We start from the raw sequence: 24,130 nt of genomic DNA on the forward strand, positions 1-24,130 counted from the left end.
TCTCGAGTGCATGCAGTACAGTGACTTACGGTATCTTTCTTTGAGAGTTCCTTAAATTTATTTGTAACTAACTTGGTTTCTGATAAGAAATCAAGGCTTATCGATTCGAGTGACATCTCGTATTGTTTGGATGAACAAAAAACGAAGTGTGGGGCCAACTGGTAAGCACACTGCCTTCACAGACTGTCTCTTTGCAGACACCTTGTGTGAGGTATGGACACCCATGAAACTTTATACAATACAAGGACCGGTTAATTTTTAGCAAATTATTGATGCATTTTTGGAAAGTCTGTTTCTATTTCTAATATTGATGATAGTTTCCAAACTTTTTCAACACGTATTCCAATGCTTGTTATTTAGATTAGCATTGAAGAAGGTTTGATTAATGGTAGTGGTGTTGTTACAAATCTAATTTATATGGAAGGAACATGTGTGTACATTTATTTTCATGATCAAGTTGGCATCTAATTGGGCCACATAACCAACCAGACCAAAGGCAAGCTAATAATGGTCAGCATATTAAGCATGCCACACAACGAGCTTAAACCTTATAGTTGAACGTATATGCAATTGACACACATATCGCCCTACATAGATACTTTCCTATGTAGGCTAATGAGGGTGAGAATATGTGGGAAGTACAATTGATACATTAAACAAAACAAACTCAAGAAATTTAACATCAAGAAGAAAGAACTTGCAAAATAATAGTATGTTATTTTATGTTTATCTTTTTTGGGCTTTCCACTTGAACTAAGAGCACTAATCTCATAGATAGGTGACCCCATGTGTAACCAATACAACACAATAGCATTTTCAATATAGCCATGTTAAGCACATAGTAAGATAGACGTATTGTGGTGTATACACGATCTGTAGGAAGCTATCATTTAACGATAATTTAAAGTTTACCACACTGTAATTGGGAAGGGAGTTCCTCTTTAAAACCATAAATTGATTAGATTGAATAAAACCATCACGTTTTATCAAAAGATTCAAAAACCCTCCCAAATCCTTGTTGCCATGCACAGGCAAAAATCATTGATCCATGAGTTTGAATGGAAAAGTGTAATTACGAAGGGAGTTCCTCTTTAAAACCATAAATTGATTAGATTGAATAAAATCACCAATTTTTATCCAAAGATTAAAAAACCCTTCAAATCCTTCCTTGTTGGCATGCGCAGCCAAAAATAAATGATCCACGAGTTTGAATGGTAAACTCTAATTGGGAAATGAGTTCCTCTTTAAAACCATAAATTGATTAGATTGAATAAAACCGTCAATTTTAATCCAAAGATTCAAAAACCCTTCAAATCCTTGTTGCCATGCACAGCCAAAAATCAGTGATCCATGAGTTTGAATGGTAAAGTGTAATTCGGAAGGGAGTTCCTCTTTAAAACCATAAATTGATTAGAAAACCGTGGCGTACAAACCAGTGCATATCACTTGAGAACACTCCAACACTTACTTAGAACATCACACGTCAAACCTTGAAGATTATGAGGACTGTAGTCGGTTAACAACAATTATACCTGTATTTCGACCAATCTATGAATTTCGAAAGATACTCTCTTTTCATCTTGTTGGACAATCTATCTGTAGAAGTACCAGACAAGATCCAATCAGAATGCACAGGAAAAGTGAAAGATCATCGATTCATTCATTAATTTAATCGCAATGCGAATACAGCGGGCTGCAATACGGTTTGTGTGTCGCCTCTGCTGCATAGTAAAACCGTGTCAACCGGACGATGGTAAAACGAAATTTACAGTCACCACTTTGACAACGGGAGGTGAAGCAGGGTGACTGCGAGGTGGAAATACTCGTGATGATGCCGTTGCATGATGAAAATGATCCACCATGGCCGGAGCAACACACGATCATAGAGTTACATTATTCAAGCAGCTGGCTATCGCGCCATCATGCAGGTTTACAGTGCGCTGATCAAGCCGCTGCAGTTCATCTTGATATATGTTATGACGTGGTTTAATCGTCCAACGAAGAAGTATAATTGTAGGGATATAAGTGGTGAGCGTATCGGTTGACATTTTCTCTCCTGATCACTTTTGAATCTCCCATGAACAGTTAAAACTGCATCCCCGTGAACGTCTCGCCAAACCTCCAATTTGAAGGCGAAACATTGTACGAGACCTTGCTTCTCCCATCACTGGTGACCACTATGAACGATAAGGCCTGTCCAGTTAGCATGGTGCCGCTCTCCCAGTTCTGACCCCAGTTGCGGTTCATGGGGAGCCACCCAGTTCTTGACCCTTTGATATACACCGCAGATACAGAGCCTGCCCCACCGACGTTGAATACCATTACCAAATTGAAGTGAGGGTTGCCATTGATCGTGAACTTCATCCCTCCTCTTTTAACGCACGGAACCCTGTATACTCGGGCCATTGCAAATCAGATAGATAAATATTAAGCTCCCCGGGATGAACATGAGTACTATCTTGCCGTAAAATGAATGGGTATCGTAAGGGGCCGGGATGACCACCGAGCTTACCTTCTATACAGCACTGGCACTATACCAGCCCGAGTCCTTGCAATTCTCGAGAATGCGGGCTCTGCCATGTCGAAATGCTGCCTGGGTGGATTACACCAACCTCCTGCATTGGTTGGACGCGCCCAATTTGGAGGACAGAAGTTGGTAGCCGTCACGATAATAGCTGGATTTCCGGGCAGACACCACTGGCGCTCATTCCAGCATTTGATCTGGAAACAGGCACCGCAGCTCAAACCATAATTGAACAGGGTGGTACTCAGGGCAACGGTGTTGGTGCCATATCCACTGTTGTAAAGATCTCCGTAACCACAAGCACCCCCTGCGGTGATTGTAAGCGGTATTAACTTGCCAGATCAGTCGGAGATTGCAGGTAAGGCTAAAGCCAGCACAAAAATTTATAATCAACAGTTATCGTATGATCTGGCCGTCGTTAGAATATCCATACCCATCGTGCCTGAAGCGTCGCTTCCACCATAAAATGTAGCATGAGCCTGTGACCAGACTATCCGCTGCTTGGATTCCGTTTGGGTAGGGAAGAGTAGAACACAAACCAGGGACAGGAGGACTCTGGCTGCTCGCAAATCCCTGAAAGAGCCACATTTGAGACAGTAACGTCAGATCAACTCAGAACTGATGACTGTTGCGCCGATACAAGTCATGCTGAAAGTATCAATATATCAATATTGCAATGCTTTCTCTAAGTATAGTACTATCTAACACAACCGCTTTGAGGGATTTGTGTGAATTTCGAATAAATTTTTCTTCAAGATAATAACTCGTAGCGTATGGTAGGACAGGCTCTATGAAGAAATACGAGGGAACCTTACATTTTTGTAAGCTTCAATGTCTGCAGAAGTACATCTAAAAAGAGATAGGCAAATGGAATGAATATTGGAAGGGCTCTAGGAAGCGCAGGGAAGTAATGCTGCGTGCGTCCTGCGCGAGCAGCTGGAGGCGAAGATCAGGAAGCTGGGGAGGGGATGAGGGATGGAGTGAAGGTGCGAGGGGTGAATGATATATAGGGATCCTCGCCCACTTTCGGTTCTCCATTCCCTTCGTCGCATCTCATCCCTTCTCGATCGCATCTTGTTGCACGTTTCCTGCACGTCACCTTCTCCCTCCTCTTTCCTTATTTGCTCCAAGAAGAAGCAGCGCGAGAGGTGGTGGCGATGGTGAACGTCGAATGAGGAAGTGATTGAGGGCGGTGGTGGACAGGAGGCAAGGGCAGAGGCAGATGCAGCGGCTGCGGATTCAAAATGCTCGGCACGTAGTTTCTCCGGTTGACCTTAAACCCCACAAAAGCCCTTAATCATCTATCAACGGGAAAGAAACGAAGAAAGTTAGTTAGCGTGGGTTCAGACGCGACTCACGCCATAGCTGCAAGGGCCTTGCCTCACCTGGGAAAAGCTACTACGAGAGAAAAGCTAAATGAACAAGGTGACTAACTTACTAAGGCCGTGCCTTTCGGAAAGTTATTATGAGGTTGAAGTCTTAAGTGTGCATTATGTACCAATGATCTTCAATGGAATGATGTGTCACTATTTGAATGAGGTTTGTCAAGATTGCTCCATATATAGTCTAACTAAGAGTCTTAACTTGTTGGTTCTTTGAATTCTAATTTGAGTCGAGAGTAGTCCATCATGGTTTGTAGATTAGTTGATTGTGGTGTTCTTTCAGAGGTGTCTATGCTAAAGTTATCAGTATGGGTCTTGCTTTCAACAAGGTGGCACGATCATCAAGGGCCAAGGTCGGCGGGAAATAAATCCCAGCCGTTGGATCAATTAAGCTTTCCAATCGCACAGAGAGGTAAATCGCTGACCGAAAAAGTAAATCGACAAAAATAACACATGTGTGCTATCAACACATCAGCATCAACCGTTAGAGAAAATGACAACTCGCTAAATTACATCATGACAACTAGCAAATTTACCATAGTAAAAGATGGTTTAAAAAAAATTTTACATTCATGTAAAAATCGGATAACCACCTAGCTTCGAATACAATCGGTAAAACCTAACCTAACCATAGTAACTAAACAAAAGCATAAAATTCTCCATATTAATCAAAGATTGTCCAGTTTTCAAAAAAACAAAACAAGAAGTATCACACTAAACGCCAGTACAACCAAGTCTGCCGCCATCACCAAAACTCCACCGAGATGAACAACTCCATGGCGATCAACTACCCTGAAGAAGAGCTAGCACCAGGTCTAGAATGACTCCCTCCGTAGAAATTGAAAACACAATTCGAGAAACAACTAGCAACATTCACTAATTCACCATCCTCCTCCCGTCGCCGCTTAGAACCATTATTAGCAACACACTCTGACAAACACTTTAGAAAATTCTCATCTTCTTGAAGAAGATCACCAAAATCAGTAACATTCCTCAAGCGTCCAACAACACTAGCGACAACAGGAATAGGAACTCTAGGAACACCAGAAGAAACTTAAACTCCAACCCCAATAAGACCAGAGCAAACTTCAACACCAACACCATAATCATTGCCAGCAACTATACCACCACCACTAAACAAATCCCCAACACTACCAATAGCTACACTAGATCCAAATCATGGCCCATACGAAAAACCACCTAAGCCTCCATGAAATGGACGAAAAGAAGAACCAGATAAGAAACATCCACCAGATCTAATACCTGTAGTAGAGATCCAAAATTTAGAACATATGAACATCTACCAACATACGCATGAAATATTTTAGGTGTCTTTCGAAAGACATAGGATGTGAATTTGTTAGTTGCATGAAATACTTTACTTTGGAAAGACTTAGAATTGTAATTTTAGTTGCATGAAATGCAGGACCTCCTGATCGCAAGGGGGGAGAAGGGGCTCAGCTCTGGGGCTGTCTCGACTCTGCTAGGGTAATCTCAGCTGGTGTGGGATTGGGGTGGTTTGGAGTCTGTACTGCCGACTCCTAGGGGGTGTTCGTAGTACCCGTCATGTATGTGTATAACTCCGTAGGAGTGGGAGGGTGCCCTAAAATGTTATATAACTCCTGAAAGATGGCATCCCAAAGATCAGGTGAGGTTGAAGAGCTTCCTGGCCATATGATGAACTGAAGAAAAGAAAAGAAGAAGATTACCATTGAGCATGCCCTTGTCACGAGATGCAAAAGAAAAAATAGAGTGACAACGTGACATTGAGCAAGCATTTATAGACTCCTGCATTCTTTGAATTAGAGTGACAGAAGTCTGCATCTGCTTGCTCAATGTTAGGCTATTGAAGCTTCACATGGGGAAAAAGAGAGAAGGAAAGAGAGGAAAAGAGAGGAGAAAAAAGAAAGGAGATAAGAGAGAAAAGAGAGGAGGGAAAAGAGAAAAAGAGAGAAGGAAAGAGATGAGAAAAGAGATGAAAAGAGAAGGAAAGAGAGGAGATAAGAGAGAAAAAGAGAGACAAAAGAGAAGGAAAGAGAGGATAAAAGAGAGAAGGAAAAAGAGAGACAAGGTGAAGGAAAGAGAGGATAAAAGAGAGGAAAATAGAGAGAAGGAAAGAGAGGAGGAACGAGAGGAAAATAGAGGAAAAGAGAAGAGAAAAAAAGAGAGAGAAAGAGAGGAGATAAGAGAGGAAAATTACCACAAAAAGAGAAGGAAAGAGAGGATAAAAGAGAGAAGGAAAAAGAGAGAAAAGGTGAGGATAAAAGAGAGAAAAAGAGAGAAGGAAAGAGAGAGGAAAAGAGAGAAAAAGAGAGAAGGAAAGACATAAGAAAAGAGAAGGAAAGAGAGGAGATAAGAGAGAAAAAGAGAGATGAAAAGAGAAGGAAAGAGAGGATAAAAGAGAGAAGGAAAAGGAAAGAGGGGATAAAAGAGAGGAAAATAGAGAGAAGGAAAGAGAGGAGAAAAGATAGGAAAATAGAGGAAAAGAGAGGAGGAAAAAAGAGAGAAAAAGAGAGGAGATAAGAGAGGAAAACTACCATGAAAAGAGAAGGAAAGAGAGGATAAAAGAGAGAAAAGGTGAGGATAAAAGAGAGAAAAAGAGAGAAAGAAAGAGAGGAGAAAAGAGAGGAGGGAAAGAGAGAAAAAGAGAGAAGGAAAGAGATGAGAAAAGAGACGAAAAGAGAAGGAAAGAGAGGAGATAAGAGAGAAAAAGAGAGACGAAAAAAGAAGGAAAGAGAGGAAAATAGAGAGAAGGAAAGAGATGATAAAAGAGACAAAAAGAGAGAAAAAGAGAGGAGAAAAAGAAAAGGAGATAAGAGAGAAAAAGAGAGGAGAAAAGAGAAGGAAAGAGAGGAGAAAGGAGAGAAAAAGAGAATGCAATCCCTTATTTCCTCACGAATGCAATCCCTTTCTTCAATCATGCTTTCCCTTTCCATCATTCATGCAATTCCTTTCTTCAATCATGCAATCGCTTTCCATCATTCATACAGTCCCTTTCTTCATTCATGCAATCACTTATTTCCATCATTCAATATGCAATCCTTTTCTTGGAAGTGGAAGTGGAAGGGGAAGGTGAAGGGAAAGAGAAGAAAAAGGAAGGGAAAAGCGAAGAATAGATAAGACTATCGGAGCGCGTCTATAGACACGTCTAATAGCGCGTCTATAGGCGTAGCTATCTATTTTTCCAAAAGATAGATGCATCTATAGATGCGCTTTGACAGACGCCTTTTTCTAATAAATTGAAAAGGACATGTGTGTGACCCCAAAAAGAACAACACTAGTACAAAAAACAAATATTCCCTGTATATGACAAAGGACGAATCCAAAGAGAGCAACTTCCAAAGAAGATCAACCGTCAAGAGACTTACCTTGGATAGAGGTATGGAAGCTTCTTGTCCTTCTTCCAAGCTGCTTCTCTTTCTTCTCTTCCTTGTTCACCCTTTGCTTCTCTTTCTTCTTTTCCTTGTTCACCCTCTTTTCTTATGTGTGGCACCCTAAACCCACCTTAAACTCTTAATTGCATCTATTGTTCAGGTCTCACTACATCGGGTTACCATGCATGTCCTGTTTATGGTCCTTCGCTAGTTGCCTCACGGGCAAACGCATTGAATAAGGTCATTTATGAGAATCACCATCGATTTCTCCCACCTGATCATCCTAGATATGTCGCCCCTTGGAATGAAGTCCCCCCACAATCACGCACTGTGGAAGATTGGATGAGAATTTGGGATGGATTCACGACTCCACCACTTGGCATGAGCTGGTAAGAGTTTGTAACTATTGTGTGCTATATTGGCTAGAAATAAAGATTGCACGTTAACACCAGCTTTTGTTTAGATACTCCATTTATCGTTTACCATATTGGTCCCACCTGAAGATCAATCACCTGATTGATCCCATGCATATCTTCAAGAATGTGGTGTCTACCATTTGGGAACATTTGAATGGGACATGAGATTCTACAGGCATAAGGGAGGATCTATGCACCATAGGGAGAATGTGTGAAGCTTGGCCACAAGAGAGGCCAAATGGACGTGTCTTTTTACCTCGTGCACCCTGGAGGTTATCAAAGCTAGAGATGGTGGCGATGAAGTGAGCTATCACTACAGTTCGTACTCCCATTGGATGCATGAGGTGTTTGAAGGGGGCCTTCACAAAGAGCAAGAAAAGAGGTGTAGAGCAATTATATGGCTTGAAATCTCATGATTGGCACAAGATGCTCCAAGTAAGTATTTTATGTGTATAAAATCTTTTTCCTTCCAAATTTGTGAGTGAATTAGAAGCAACTAATCAACCATTCCTCGTGTGTTCAATTCATACTACCTACTAGCATTTCTCGCAGTGCATCGAAGGATAGGAAGGATTGTATTTACAAGATGGGCAACCTTGTGAGGTACTTTTAGGATACAAAATGTGAATATTGTATTTACAAGATGGGCGAGCTTACGAGGTACTTTACAGGATGCAAGGTGTTCATATTACTAATATTGCATACTTTTTCCTTTCTAGGTTTGTGAGCTCAAAGGGAATAGATCCCACCACGCTTGAGAATGCTCGAGTTATGTCAGTGGAGGTGTTTTGTTTAGTGGAGGAGACATTTCCACATTCTATGCTCACAAGCCAACTACATCTCATAGTGCATTTGGTGGATGAGATTCCTATATGCAGTACTGTACATGCACGATGGTTGTTCTTCCTTGAGCACTTCATGAAGACCTTGAAGGGTTTCATGAGACAAAATACAAGACCCAAAGGTAGCATGGCTAAGGGTTGGTTGGTACAAGAGTCACTTGTATATATTTCTGAGTTTCTTGTTGATGTTAGCTCTCTCCCATGACTATGGAGAGATGATGAAGACCTAAGGATGACTTCTATTATGCCTCAAGGGAAAGGATGCAGCAAAGTAATAGACACGGAATTGCTTAATAATATCAATCTCTATTGCATGCCTAATAGTGATGTGATAAAAAGATGGGTGACAAGATACGAGGATGCAAAGGCAAGAATACAAGGAAAAAGGGCCCTCTTTCGTACACACCACAAATCTCGTGTGCCATACTCTCATCATCTAAGAGCACTTCCAAAGGATATTCATGTGGATTGGCTACTTGACAAAATGGAGAGAGTAGAGAGAGATGAGGGGATGCATATCACAATAAAAGAATGGAAGTATGCTAGGGGATGCATGAGCAAGGTCAGTATATAGAATGTTATGCATAAGTTAGGAGCTTTCAACAATTTAGATTGCTTATGTAATTGATTTTATCTTGGTGTAGTGTACTATGTTCAATGCTATATGGTGTGAGGGCAAGCATTTTCGAACACAATGGATTGATGATAAATGAAACACACAAGATTCTGGCATCATTGCTAGCTTTGAGGGAGCCAATGGAGCCATGGATGATTATTGTGGCATAATCCAAGATATTATTTAGCTTGACTTTTGACACTTCTTTGTGTATGTTTTGGATGTAAAGTGGTTTAAGGACGTGGTGGAAAGAGGCCCTAATGCAACAATAAAATGCCATGCAAGTCGCTTTGTAACTATTGACTCCACAAAGTTTTGGCAAAGTAAGAAGGACATGCTATTACTACCACAACAATGTGAACAGGTATTGTACACACATTTAAAAATACTCACTTTTAAATATTTGATACCTTCGATGTAAGGAAAATAACATGATTGTATTTGTGTTTGAATTAGGTTGTTTATCAACCAATGGTGGATAATAATAGGTGGTGACATGTCATACCTATTACGCCACGTTCCAAAGTGATGTATAGTACATTTGCTAATATGGAGCATATGGAGAATGATCATGGCCATGGAGGTGATGATGACCATGATACAAGAGAGGAGGATGATCATGAGATAGGAGATATAGATATTGAGGCCATTACCCATGAGGACGAGCCTACCATTAGTGATGTTGATTTTGATGAGCACATGAGTAGCACAAGTAGTAGTGGGTTGAATGTATTTGTAGATCTCAACACTGGTTTGGATCTTGAAGTAGATAGTTTGGCAAGGGTTGATCTCATTGAGGATGAGATTGAACCATAGCCCATCATTGATATGGCAAAACTAATTTACATACTGTCTCATATTCTCCCCACCTCACTTAATTTTTGTATATGTGAGTTTGCTAAAAAGCATTGATATTTTTGTTAAAATTACGTGCTTTGGTAATCATGGGCAATGTTTGGAAAGCAATGATGTACATTTATTAGCCTACACCAAAATCTCACTTTCTGTATTCCCTGTTTTGCATCTAAATCTGCGTCTAATTTGCAGTGCAGACGTGCAAATAGATGTGCTATTAGACGTGCTTGTATTTTTGCTATTCTAACAATGCTTATAGATGCGCCCGCTATTTTGCGCATCTATCAAGTGTGTCTATAGTTGCTTTGTCTTGTTGTGAAAGTACACTATCTTAGAGTCTAGCAAAACAAGTGTGTATATGTGCTTCTGTAAGTAACATGAGCTACTGCACTAATGTGTGTGAAATATCAACATTCGTCAACAAAGCATAATGTTGTGAATAATCATGGTCAAGATAGATGCTTCCTTGGGAGAGAGAAAGACATGGAATACTTGAGATAACATGCCACCCCTTGAAACTATTGATCGGAGGGTATACTAATACAAGCTATGTTGCTCACAGTGCAAGCAGACTTGACTTGGAAGTTGGGAGGCATGATGGGTTCATATGAAGTTCATTGTTTCCTTCCTCTGAGATTTATTGTTAATTCAATGTGTATATTAATATTGCTTACTTTCCACACCAACAAACAACAAAAGCCGATTCAACCTTTCATCTACATCTACTAAAGTTGCCTCATCATAAACAATGGGGCAGTGTTGTTGGGCACACAAAGCCGCGTGCTCTCTTGCTTATATTGTTTCAAATGGTCCTAACCTCTTATGTCTGGTTTTCAAGCTTATACGTTCTTAATGGTTTTTATTTCGAGATGTGTGTTCGTGTGTGTGTATTTAAATAAATAAACATATATTAAGTGGTGCATTGCCCTATCAACTAGATGATCTAGGCATTTTTTACTTAGATGCTCGTTTTGGAGAGACTAGAATGAAATTGTATAGTCTTCACAAGTAGTTGTAGCTTGAATGAAGAGAATGAAGAGACTCTGGACTACTTTTTTTATTAACCTTCTTCTTTAGCGCTAGCCTTGTCACGATTCAGTTTGCCCTTCACCTCCGGAGTGTCGACAAAAACTTGGTACGAAGACACTTGTATAAATGGATACTCAAGTATGTGTGGGTGTATGGATTTGTATGTGTGAGAGCATATGTTTATACTATGTTTTATAGCCACTGTTGGGTACTAATGACGTCAATGGGGATGTCACAGTAGCTAGTCTCTGCTATGTCATGTGATGAGTGACTATCATGAGATTGAAACTGCATTATGTTGTATTTTTAGAGGATGATTTTGGTCATGTTCTTGAATTTATATGTATATATGTGTGTGTGTGGAGGGGGGATAAAGTTTCTTTTTAGATGCTTATATATATATACATAGATAAAGATATTTATAAATATAAATATAAATATATATGTTAATAGAAGTAATTTATAAAAAAAAGGAATATTTCAAATTTTTGTTCTTCTTTGCCTAAGGTTTGAATTATAAGTTCATGAAATTTTTATTTTTAGATAGATTTTTTATTTTGTAGAGTTTGCATATGTCTAGTGGTTTATAAGTATATAGATGGTTAATAATAATCACATCTATACATGTGTGTATGTGTGTGTGTGTGTATAGTTATATGGATACATAGATATGTATTTTTAATTATACTCTTCTAAGAACATATGGATATTTATGTATAGTTGGAGATATATTTATATATAGATAGTGAAAAGGATGTTTGTATAAAAGTTTCTCTTCTCTACCTATGATTATAACTCGATGCTCTTGGATCATCGTGGATTGCTATGTTCAACCAATATTAATGTAAGCTATTGGTATATTTGCTTGCCTGAAGTTAGAATTAAGAGTCTTTTTACTTAGAAATTTATATAAACTTATAAAGAGTTTTACATACACACACAATTATATAGATGGGGTCTCAAATTTACATTGATTAGGAATTTATTTACTTCTTGATTTAGAATTGATTTTGCTTTCTTAGTTTCTCTAAAGTTCTCCTTTATTTGAGTTCTTTGCTTCATGCTGTTTTAGTTATCTTTTCCAACATATTTTCTTTTATATATATATATGTATGTATGTATGTATGTATGTATGTATGTATGTACACACACATGTGTGTGTGTGTGTGTGTGTGTACACGTGTGTGTATTTGCAGTTGGGTTGTAATTATTGATGGTAAGCTTCTTCTCTATAATAAGTAAATAACCTTTGTGTGCTTGGATCAACAACAAATAATGATTGATTATAGTCCATAGCCATGATTAAACATGAGCAATTGACATGTTGTGCATTCAAAACACATATTAAACAAAAGAGGTGGTGTCTTATTGAAAAATACATCTTATATAGAGCCGACACTACACTCTCCAACAACTTCTACATCAAAGTAAATAACAAAATGGCATTAGATAAGATACACTTGATGATACACAGAATTGGGCATACATACTAATGTTTTTTTCAATGTCAGATCACTTGACAACACAAAAACCAAATAAATGTACACTAGGCTTAACATCGCTAATAATTAAATTTGATATACTTAGTTGTGATATGGATAACACCTGGAGAAATGCGTTCTAAACCTTCCTTCCCATGATAACATATATAGCTCTAACAAAATGTTATTTTGGATGGTGGCAGGTTAGTATATCTCCTTCAATTAATATGACAAATTTCATGAAGTTCGATGAGTATGTTGGGGTATTTTATCATCGGTCTTATTTCGATTGATATATAGATTTTTGGAAATTTTTGTAAAGACAATACTAGAAAAACAAATTTACCATTTGATTGAAATACCGCATGACAATTTGAAATCAGATGCAGTACAGTATCGATAGATGAAATATCCACCAACATGTGTGAAATACAAGAATCAAGATATCCACAAATCAAAGTGGTATCAAAATCGCTTCCATACATAATTGCTTCACATAAAGTACACAAAAACCCTTTAGATGGATAACGAATGCCCATAATTGTTTTTTCTCTCAAATGACAGTTCTAATCATATCACTGGGTCAATGTTTGCTTCGGTGTAGCCAATCGCAAAACTATTTTTGAGACCATTTTGGGGCCACGATGCGATGCACTCCTAGGTGAATATTTGAATTTTGTGCGGACCTGCGCTCTCACTAAAAAATTTCCCGACGTCATGATGACACACTAGCATAATAATGAGATATAATATATTTATTTTGAACACTGCATAGCTCGACACATGGCATATTTGCTTTGCTTCGTAGAGCAGATCATTAAAATTGAAGGTTGGCTTGGAGAGACTACCGCACTGGTTTTGGGCGTAATAATGAGACACAATCTATCATTATGAACACCATCGTAGCAAAGTCTCTGGCCTAACCACCTGTCATCATGTAGCCTTTTGCCGCATCTTTACCCATGCAAATCATAGGTTGGCTTGGAGAGACCACCGCACTGGTTTTTGGCATAATAATGAGATGTAATCTATCATTATGAGCATCGCCTCAACGCAGTCCTCTAGCTTGACGACCTATCATTGCCCAAAATTCAAGGTTGTCTTGGAGAGACCACCACACTGGCTCTTGGAGTTATAGCTCCATTACCTATTTTTATGTATTACAAGAGGAGATCTATGACGACCAGGGCACTAGCAAATAAAAGAAGATCTATGACAGCCACTACACTGGTTCTTGGAGTTATATATTTGTGTACCAAGGAAAATGTACCTTTGTGCAACCAAGCAAAATGTAATTGACAATATGGCCCTTGAGTGGTCCCCTTGGATAAGGGCCGTATCGACATGCCATTTCTGTTTAGTGGAATCCTAGATATTGTATAATGCATGTCGATATGGTCCTTGCCTCTAGAGGGGACTCCTCAAGGGCCATATTATCAATTGCATTTTCTAAAAGTTTAATTGTATCTCCATGCAACCACAATGGTGGGTCGTTGGAGTTATTTTAGCGCTATTTTAGTCATAAACCAAGGAAATTGTAGTCCTGCGTTACTAGTATTTTAGTCCTTGTTGCAGTAAATATAAATGAGGGCAAAAGTATAATTTATCGAGTGAAAATTGACCAAATGAGATTACAATGTACATCTACGTCCAATAACAAGTTATATAAAAATTAACGACTTATATCGAGCAAAAATTGAATAGAGGATCTTACATTTATAAAAACTCAGCAATTGCTGAGAGCCTTAAAGGTTAAAAGAACTAGCGACCATAACCATTCAAATACAAAAGTTAACAATAGTGCATATTGAGAGCCTCAAATTGAACAAAAAGAGATTACATAAATGTAATAAAAAACCTCAGCAGTTGCTGAGAGCCTTAGAGACCAAAACATTACATCCAATGAGCCAAAAGATCATTGAGAGCCTTAGAGGTTAAAAGATTACATCCAGCCATTACTAAGAGCCTCGTCTAGCAATAGGGAATTTGTACAGCTCAGTATTTTCACTAGTCTAGCTTGTTGCATTAAAAAATTTTAGGGAGCCAAAAGAGGATACGATGGAGAGGCCGAAGACCATGCACATTGCCAGAACTCAGATTACGCCCTCCCCAACAAGTTGAGAGTACTCTACTTTGAAAATACTAAGGCCTTCATCAACATCTAGGGAAAACCCATACAATACAGCCATAAAGAGGCCCTCTATGAGCATGTCATCTAAGGTGGTGATATGTAGATGTGGGGGGAATCGACTATGGGAATGAAGGGTCTCCACTAGTGCCAACATTTCTACTCCAAGTGAGTGCAACACAATCACCTTATATAAGAAGGCAGGTAACATTGGGATCATAGAGCATCGAGGGTGGTGATAGTATGCATGGTGAAGATGAGTAGGTGAGCAGTAGATGAGCAGGGGAGCAGTTGAGTTACGAGAGTTAGAGGAGGGAGCATGGAACAAAGTAGAGCAGGGGTAGAAAAGAGCTGGAGGAGGGGTGTGGAGCAGAGTAGGAGAGCGTGTGGAGCAAAGTAGCAGAGTAGGGGTGGGTGAGAGCAATGTAGTAAAATGCCAAATGCCACGGATCTTATATATTATAAAGTTCGAGCCACCATGGTGGCTAGAGCCCAGGGTTCCATCCATATTAATTGCAAGCCACCGCGGTGGAATCTTAGGCACCACTCCAGACGGGTTGGTAATCATGAAGCAGACACCATGTAGTGGGTGAGCAAGCCACTCTAGTGGTTGGTAATAACTGTCACCCTGGTGGAATCTTAGCCACGATAGACGTGGCTCATAAAGCCCTAATTACTCATTACCATGCACTCTAGTTCTCTACTAAGCATGCGAGCCTAGTGACTAGAAATTTTTAATGCACTCGTAGTGATCATGCATGCTGAAGCCCAGTGGTGGGTTAGTGGTGGCTGGTAATTTTAATTGCCAATCTAGTGGAATCGTAGCCGCGATAGACATGGCTGATGAGAGCCGCCACCACCAGGCAGTAATTTCCACAAAAGTAAATCATGAAGCCTAATCACATTTAATCCCTCATTACCATACACTCTAGTACTCTACTGAGCATGTAAGCTCAGTGACTATTAATTTTTACTGCACTTAGAGTGATCATGCATGCTTAAGCCCAGTGGTGGATGAGCAGGCCACTACGGTGGATGGTAATTTTAACTTCCAGCCCAGTGGAATGGTAGCCACGATAGACGTGGTTGTTATCACTCATTATCATGCACTCTAGTACTCTACTGAGCATGCGAGCCTAGTGACTGGTAATTTTTACTACACTCAGTGTGATCATGCATGCTTAAGCCCACCAGTGGTGGGTGAGCAATGGCTGGTAATTTTTACTGCCAGCCCGGTGGAATCGTAGCCACGATATACATGACTATTGAGAGCCACCACCACCGGGCGGTATTTCCCAATAAAGTAAATCATGAAACCTAATCACCTCTTATCCCTCATTACCATGCACTCTAGTACTCTTCTGAGCATGCAAGCCCGGTGACTGGTAATTTATTGCACTCGTAGTAATCATGAATGCAAGCCTGGTGGTGGTAACTGGAAGGTGAGTAATTGCGGGCGACTATGGTGGCTGGTAATTAATTGCCAGCTCAGTGGGTCTTAGCCACTACCATAGACGTGGCCGGGAATCTTATATGCCATCACGTCTATCACGCATTACCATGCAAGTTAGTACCATCGCCTTGAATTAATCAAAATTCAGGCCAACCACCATGGTGGCACTCACCTTGACAGTGTAGTCAGGCTACAACCACCGCGGTGGCTCTCACCTTGACAATGTAGTCGGGCTACAAACCGCTATTCCATTCCCTTAACCATTTCGTATTCTATCCCTCTCGACGGTTTCGTTCTCCCTTGCAATCAGATTGTAAACTCAAGCCTCCACTATTCCATTCCTTTAATTGTTTAATCTTCTATCCCTCTCGACTTTTCTTTCTCCCTTTCACTCGGATTGAAAATTAAGTCTCCAATATTCTATTTCTTTCACAGTTTCATCTTCTATCACTCTTGACCATTTTTGTCTCCCTTGCACTCTTCTTGCAACTTCTATCCCCTCTCATAATGGACCCTGCATAGCTCAGGAGCTCCTCACACAATCTTTCCTCCCCCTCTGTGGCATAGCACAGTGCGAGAGTCTCTCCTTCCCTGATCTTGAAATTGTGACATATGGGAGGTCCTCTCTTGCTCTTCAAAAGCCCAATTTGGATGCTCTCAAAAACTTCACCAAGTTGGTACATGAGGTGAACATGAAGGAGGGGCAACTAGTCTATCAAGATCAGAAGATTACCATCACTGAAAGCGTGATTGAAAATGCGCTAGGCATTCCTAGATGCAATTTGCAAGCACACTTCTTTGAGAAGCACTGGAAGAGACATGATATTTGAGATGTATATCCCAACGTTTAGATTAGTAAAAATGGTGGAGTCAATATTTCTAGCTTATCAACAGACCTCCAAGATGTGCTGAAGAAGACCATTCACTTCTTTCCTGATACGAGAGGAACCGTGGAGTTCTGGTAGGTTCAAGCAATAGTAGAGCAACTGAAAGGACATGATGTATATTTCTCAAGGGCGATCTCCAAGAGCGTAATAACCAACCTCAAGAATAATGTGGATGGAAAATCCCAATTGTCATCTTAGTCATTGGAGTTGCAATGCACCTGATGGCATCTACCCTCAAAGGAATTTTTGAGCAATACGATAAGAAGATGTCTCAGAAGGTGACTTTTCATGTTGCTTTAATATTTCTCTCTCTAGATCCTGATTTTGCAAGTATGATTGGATCTTTTCTAGAGAGCATTTTGGCTATCCTCATCCTTTGAGATTCATCATACCATCTTTTAGGCTTAAGATATTACAAGCGAAACTTTGCCCGCTACTCTACACACACAATGATCTCATTTTCATTTGCTCTAGAGTGTACTTTTGTCCCTTGTTGCCACACAGTGAACACTTGTGCTTGATACTCTACTTGTGTATGCTATGCTTGATACTCTACTTATGTATCCTATGAGAATGAAAACCTTAAACCTAATTGCAAAGATACAAATAATGATCAAATTTTTAACAATTATATGCACAAAATGAAACATTCAATTGTGTTCGACCAACAATGGCCTAAAAACAGTGCTTGATAGATTTAACAATGTTTGAATGCATACAACTTGAAAAGGAGTAAGCTTATAAAACTATCATTTCTTTTTAAATATAAAAGTTTCCAGTTTGACCATTTGCACATGATGAGGTGTAAAAAAAAATGATTTTATACATAGGTTTTCATTTCATCTTTTGGTTGTATTGTGACCCACAATTTCATCTCGACACTATGTGCGTGCATCCCTTCCCTAGCTTGGTTCTTGCACAAAAGTGCTTTGCAAATACACACATACGTTGGATACAATTTGTTATCTAACAAAGTAGATCTACAACCCACAAGAAAGTTTGCTATTTTGCTGAATAGCCAATCAATAGCATAGCGATCTAAACTACCTGACCATGTGCCATGTGGTTGGGGGTTTGCACCGTTCCTTGCATATAGCTCTGGTGCAAACCAAGGAAATCATGTTTGGGGTACATGCACCTCAACTTGCTCTCTTGGTCCTAGACAAACACCTTTCCCAGTTGATAATGCCCACTTGCACTGATTTTCATCTAGTGTGAAATCCAACATGTAGTCGCAAGCATTCAAATTGGTGTGTATGAACCCCTACTCATGCACTACTTTCCTTGCACTATAAGTTGTAGTACAAATTGCCAAAGCATTCTCACACAAATAAGTGTGCTTGCATCTGGCTTCGCACATCATGCCAATCATGTCGGGGTTGTTCACGGGGTTGCCTTGACATGCCCATTTGGGATAATCATCATACATGGAAGGTAGGCTCATGAACATGTCATGAATACTACTTCCATCAAAGAAAGGGCCGATAATCCATAGCTCGTTGATGTGCATATAACCAATGGATTGACACAGAGCCCTGTGCATAACGGTCATGGTAAGCTCTATCTTCAATCATGCATGGACACGTGTAGTATCATATCTCTATTTCTTGCCAGCATAAAATAGGCTTGGCCTAAAACTTGGCACACCTTCTATCTTGACTTGATATTCTCTTCCTTCCACTCCCCTACTCAATTCTTCAAGAGGTGTGAATGCAGCTAGTGTAAAGTGTATCATGGTTAAAAACATGTAAACAAAGTTTGTGCATACATCTATCTGTGCCTGGCCATCGAGGCTTTTCAAGTTGACCTTTTCCAAAGACCCATTGGCAATCTGAGTATAATGTTGCAGGGCCATATTAGGTGCTTTGCTTGCTACCCCTCTCTCCTTTTGGTTTTTTTTGTGCTCAATTCTTCAAGAGGTGCCGATGTGGCTAGTGGCAAGTGTATCATGGTAGAGCACATGTCACCAAGCTTTGTGCATATATCTATCTATGCCCGGCCATCGAGGCTTTTAAGTTGACCTTTTCCAAAGATCCACTAGCAATCTAAGTATAATTTTGCAAGGCCAAATTAGATGCTCTGCCTACTACCCCTCTCTCCTTTTGGTTTTTTGTCTGAATAGCGGTGTAGGATTCTTTCCATTCTACGAGCAATCTCTCCAGCTTTGCTTTCTCATCATTTGCTAAGGGTTGTGCTTGCTTTTTACTATTTTCCACTATGCAATTATATCACTGAGCATGCTAGGCAAGAAGGACAGTATGGCTATGCCTTTCAACTTGGATTACTCCATTTCTCCACGCCTAGGCTAGATGCATTGAAACATGATAAATATTTGTTCATTCAATTCATCCAGCAAAACTTTGATGTGCGAGATTTCTCTAATTTTCTCCTCACTCAATTTGACAATATGTTAGATGTAGACCCTATGGACATAGTTTTGCAAGTCGAGTTTTAGGTTCTCTCTCTCTCTCTCTCTCTCTCTCTCTCTCTCTCTCTCTCTCTCTGGCTCCTTGGGATTGTTCCTACGACGTAAAAAGCTATCTATCTATCTATCTATCTCTTTGTTGGAGTGCCTACCATGAGGGAATTGGAAGTAATGACCTAATCCACACAACAACCATTACATAAGCACTTGAATGACTATACTATGATGAAAACAAGCAACAAGAGCTAAATGCACATATAAAAACATAAAAGGAAGCAATTATATGATTCACACAAGTCACAACAATCATTACACCTACAACCAAATCGCTATGTTATGGTGACAACGACAACTAAAGTACAAGTGCAAACCCACGCAACACAAATTATTCAAGAAACATAATTGAATTCTATGAACACACCTACAAATGTGAAACTCCTAATAGATACTGTACTAAAATAATAGTGTGGACTCGACAAACAATCGAGGCCAAATCAAAGCATGCAAAATGTAGTAGCTGATCAAAAAGACCCTATCGAAGGGAGATAGGCTAAAACATATAACATCATCAGAGCACCAAGATGACCTAGATCAGTGGTTGTACAATCACACCCTAATCACACATTTGGTTGGGAAGGTCATCATCGAGATGAATCTGGCTAACCGAAGCAAGCCATCATCTGGACAACAACCAGCTCTACTGACACCTATATATGATATGTATAAGTATATAATACATATAATACTAGAACAAAGCAAGGTGAATCCAACCAACTGAAGCAAGCCATCACCCAACTTTGACCATCGTACTACCTAAACACATAACTCGAGGCAACATGAATACGATCGACCAAAGTGAGTTATTGACTGATCGTGAATGATAAACACATCACAGATGCACACACACCCACACAAGCAAGAAAGCATACACATATCTCCCTCTCTCACTTTCTCTCTCTCATGCCCTCTCTCACTTTCCTTCTCTCAGCTAGGGTGAGGTGAATTCGGCCAGCTGAAGCAAGCCATCACCTCAGCCCCCACTAAAAGAAACTCAGCAGAAGGAAGTGGCAAAGGCATCTGAACTTTGGCAGTGAAGGCAACAAGAAGGAATTTGCAAGAATGTTGGGAAAATGGCAAGGACCTCCACGTTTTATAGATCTTGCATGTATATAATGCACAATGTAATCGTACACCATGCAATATGTTTAGGACAATAAAGTTATGCCACCAGGCATGCATGCATTTGTTGACTAGATCCTATGTGGTATATCCCTTCGATAAAACACCAATTACACTATAGGGTACACCATTTCACCATGATGTATATTTATATCGTGCAAGGTTTTTATACATTGTGTAGTGTATTCTGTTGTTACCACACGATGTGAGGTGATACTGCGAGGTGTATTGCCGATCAACCGGTACATGTTGATTGGTTTTTAAAAATGCAAATTTTGCATTTAGATGATTTTAAATGAAAATCACTTTTTTAAAAAAAACTAAAAAAATTCCCAAAAACGTGAGACTTATCTAAAAGTATAACACTTAAATGATGACATGGAGGGAGGTTGATCAAAACATGAATGGGGTCCGAGGGAAGATGGGGTTACACTAGTTCAACAATAGTAGTAGCACAGTTCCTTACACAATATAGAAATCACATCAAATGTGAGTTTATTTTCACATCAAAGGTGAGCTTAATCTAAGTTTTTCCATGAGACTACTCAGTCTCCAATGCATAGGTGGAATGCAAGAATTTACGAGCAAATGATGTAACTTGTACACCTAGAATGATAGTGAATGCAATTTTTTTGTAGCCATAGCATTATCAACATTGCAATCCAAGAGTTTCAAATTAATGGTCATTGAAAAAAGTGTCAATAAAACTAGCATAAAAATTTCAATGGGACAAAAATGGCCTAGGCAATGGACGGGCCAAAATTAATGCCTACTAAGGGATATTATGTAGATAACACATCTAGAAGGGAATAAAAAGACAAGCCATGAATGAACTATCTTGGGGAAGTATAATGTAAAATTGCATGTGCCTTAGTCACTCAAATCATTAAAACAATCATGTGCTTCACGTAAAGACTTCAGTAACTCATCCTTGCTATCATGTAAATTCTATGTTAAGTTAAAGAATTTGTGAGATTTTAAGAGAGTGTTTGCGTGTGCATGTGTGCACGTGTGTGTGTGCATGTGCATGTGTGCACGCACATGCATGCACGGATACATGTGTGTATGTTTGTCCAATTGTGTGCATGAATGTGCATGTATGTGCACATGCAAGTGTGTGTATTTTGCCTACTGATTCTATTTCTTCTTACCTACTCCTCCATTCTAGTTCCACTTCTCTTATTAAAATCAGATGATGCAATGCACAAAGCTCCCTTCTTTTTTGCATCCCCTATGTGTGTGCATGTGCACACATGCATGTGCATGTGTGGCCCACCCCAACCCAGAGGGTATGACTACATGGTGGGGAGTAAGCCCACCATGTGGAACTTACTCCCCACCTACTGATAATAAATGAATAAAAGTGGATCTGTATGATAAGTGTCAAAATAAAAAAATGATGTCAATAGTAGATGCATAAACCACTTCTGCAAAATAGATAGAAAAGTTAGTAAAAAATAAGGCGGATCACAAAATGACTAGGGACTATCCATGTTAAAGAATTATCCAATGGATGTGAATTAACTAAATGGCACTAGCCTAATCAAAGGCTAGTTGGGAAATCAAAGAGTGTGTTTAGATTAAAAAGTCCCATCAATAATTGAACCATACAATTAATTCCATCAATTATTGGATAAAAAGTAAAAAAAGAAAAACATATAAGGAAAAATATTTGAGACATCTAAGTTGAAAAATGCAACAACTAGAGTTTGCAAAAATTTTGACCAAAATTAAGAATTTTAATAATATTGAGTTTGACAAACACAATATTGAAAAAATATGTCGAATCCTCAGGTAGTCCAAGTTCTGAGGTTGAGGTCCACTTACCTGCCACTGTTGAGAGTTCACGCTCAACATCATGTGATCATGTGTGCATAGCACCATCACGTGATCATATGTGCATAGCACTAACCTTATAGAGTGCTATAAAGGAAAGGGTTAGATCCCCTAACCCTAACCCTAAAAGGGTTTGTATATATCCTATTTTTTCAACTAATTCTAGTGTATAGTTAGTCATTTTGTGGTGTGCTCTCTAGCTGTGCCCTCTCTCCTCATCTCCACTCTTCTCCTCTCCCCTCTTCATATTTTGTCATGGTATCAGAGCTCCCTTGTCTTCCGTTGAGACATTGTGATCCTTGAGAGTGTGAGAGTGATTGAGAGATCGAGAGTTCTCTTGAGTGTTCTCCGTGAGAGTCCACTTCCGATAAGAGACCACCTTTCATTTCTTTGATAGAAATTTCCGTTCAATGAGAGAGATTTCCATCTATGTGAGATTGAGTGATTCCTTGTATTGTTCTTCGATTTCACTTGAGGGAGAGAGATCCTTTGTGAGAAAGATAGGGAGAGTTCTTCATAATCCATTGAGAGAAATAGAGGAGGTAGATTGAGGGCTCCTCGGCCTTGTCCTTCCACTCAGACATCGTCTTCATACGGTCTTCAAGGCCTCTCAAGGAGACTTCTACATCAAGCTCTTCTAAGGGATCCTGGCTCTCGGCTCCCGGCTCCTTCAACAGCCTCATAGCTGGCTCTAGTATTCTGACTCTTGACGACCCAACTCTTAGTAGCACAAGTAGCACTACAGCCACGACCATTTGCAACTCTCAGATCCTAGCTTCAGCCAAGCCAAGCGCATGCAAGCTCTCGTGAGCTCCTAACCGCCACCAATGACCTGAGGCTTCAAGCAGCGAAGACCTTCTGCCTAGCTTCTCCAAAGAGTCAGCACCGCTTCTCCACAACTTCTCTATATAACTGATGGGCGACCACAGCGAGATAGCAAACGTAACGTAGTTGCTCCACCGACGGACTCTACTCCTCGGAAGCACAAAAGCTCTCCTGGTTGTGTAAAAACGTTACAAAGGTGTAGTGGGTGCGGAATTGGGTAAGGGGGAAGAAGGTGTAGTGGGTAAGGGGTTGGGTATGAGGAAGAGGTGTAGTAAAAATGTTACAAAGGTGTAGTGGGTGCAGGATTGGGTAAGGGGAAAGAAGGTGTCATGGGTAAGGGATTGGGTATGAGGAAGAGGTGTAGTAAAGACATGAAGGACCTATCTTATGCATGGCAATAAAATGGGGCAGTGAGGGGCATTACAAAGACCCATAATAGAAGGGAGTGGGGGCCTGATATAAGGTAGTTAGGGATGGACAAGCGTTGTTAGGTTATTGAGTTGATAAAAGTAAAATTGTAGGGTTGCATTATCATATATAGGCTCTTAACATGCCTTCAATAAAGCCAGCAATTTCATAAAAAGGCTCTCAACCTGCCTTTAACAAAGCCAACAAAAGTCTACAAAGATTAGGAAAATAAGCCTCATATAATTAAAAGTATGCATACAATAATATTACCAAATGTAGGCATAAAACAATGAAACAAGTAGTATAGATAAAATAGCATTACCAAAGGGAAAAAATAAAAAATAAAAAAATCCTATAAGCAGGCAGTGGGATGGAAGAAAGTTAATCAATAGAAGGATCACCACTTAGAGGCTTGCACGCCCAATCATGCTGAATGAATAGGAAAGACTTTGGTGGGGGTGGGGGGAAAA

At 39.7% G+C, this 24,130-nt stretch overlaps 1 protein-coding gene across 1 annotated transcript; it reads right to left on the reverse strand.

Annotated features, from left to right (window-relative positions):
* Positions 1 to 2,085: 2,085 nt before the first annotated feature.
* On the reverse strand, positions 2,086 to 6,350 carry LOC147901603 (expansin-A15-like; the record flags this gene model as incomplete). Its single annotated transcript, XM_087374543.1, has 4 exons — positions 2,086 to 2,389; positions 2,513 to 2,831; positions 2,958 to 3,029; positions 6,299 to 6,350. Coding segments are annotated over 4 exons (747 nt in total), but the record flags the coding sequence as incomplete, so codon positions are not given.
* Positions 6,351 to 24,130: the final 17,780 nt, after the last annotated feature.

This window comes from Dipteris shenzhenensis, chromosome 5 (assembly GCF_047967505.1).
Source record: "Dipteris shenzhenensis isolate YYH24624 ecotype China chromosome 5, Dip_SZ_1.0, whole genome shotgun sequence".
Classification (NCBI taxonomy): domain Eukaryota; kingdom Viridiplantae; phylum Streptophyta; class Polypodiopsida; order Gleicheniales; family Dipteridaceae; genus Dipteris; species Dipteris shenzhenensis.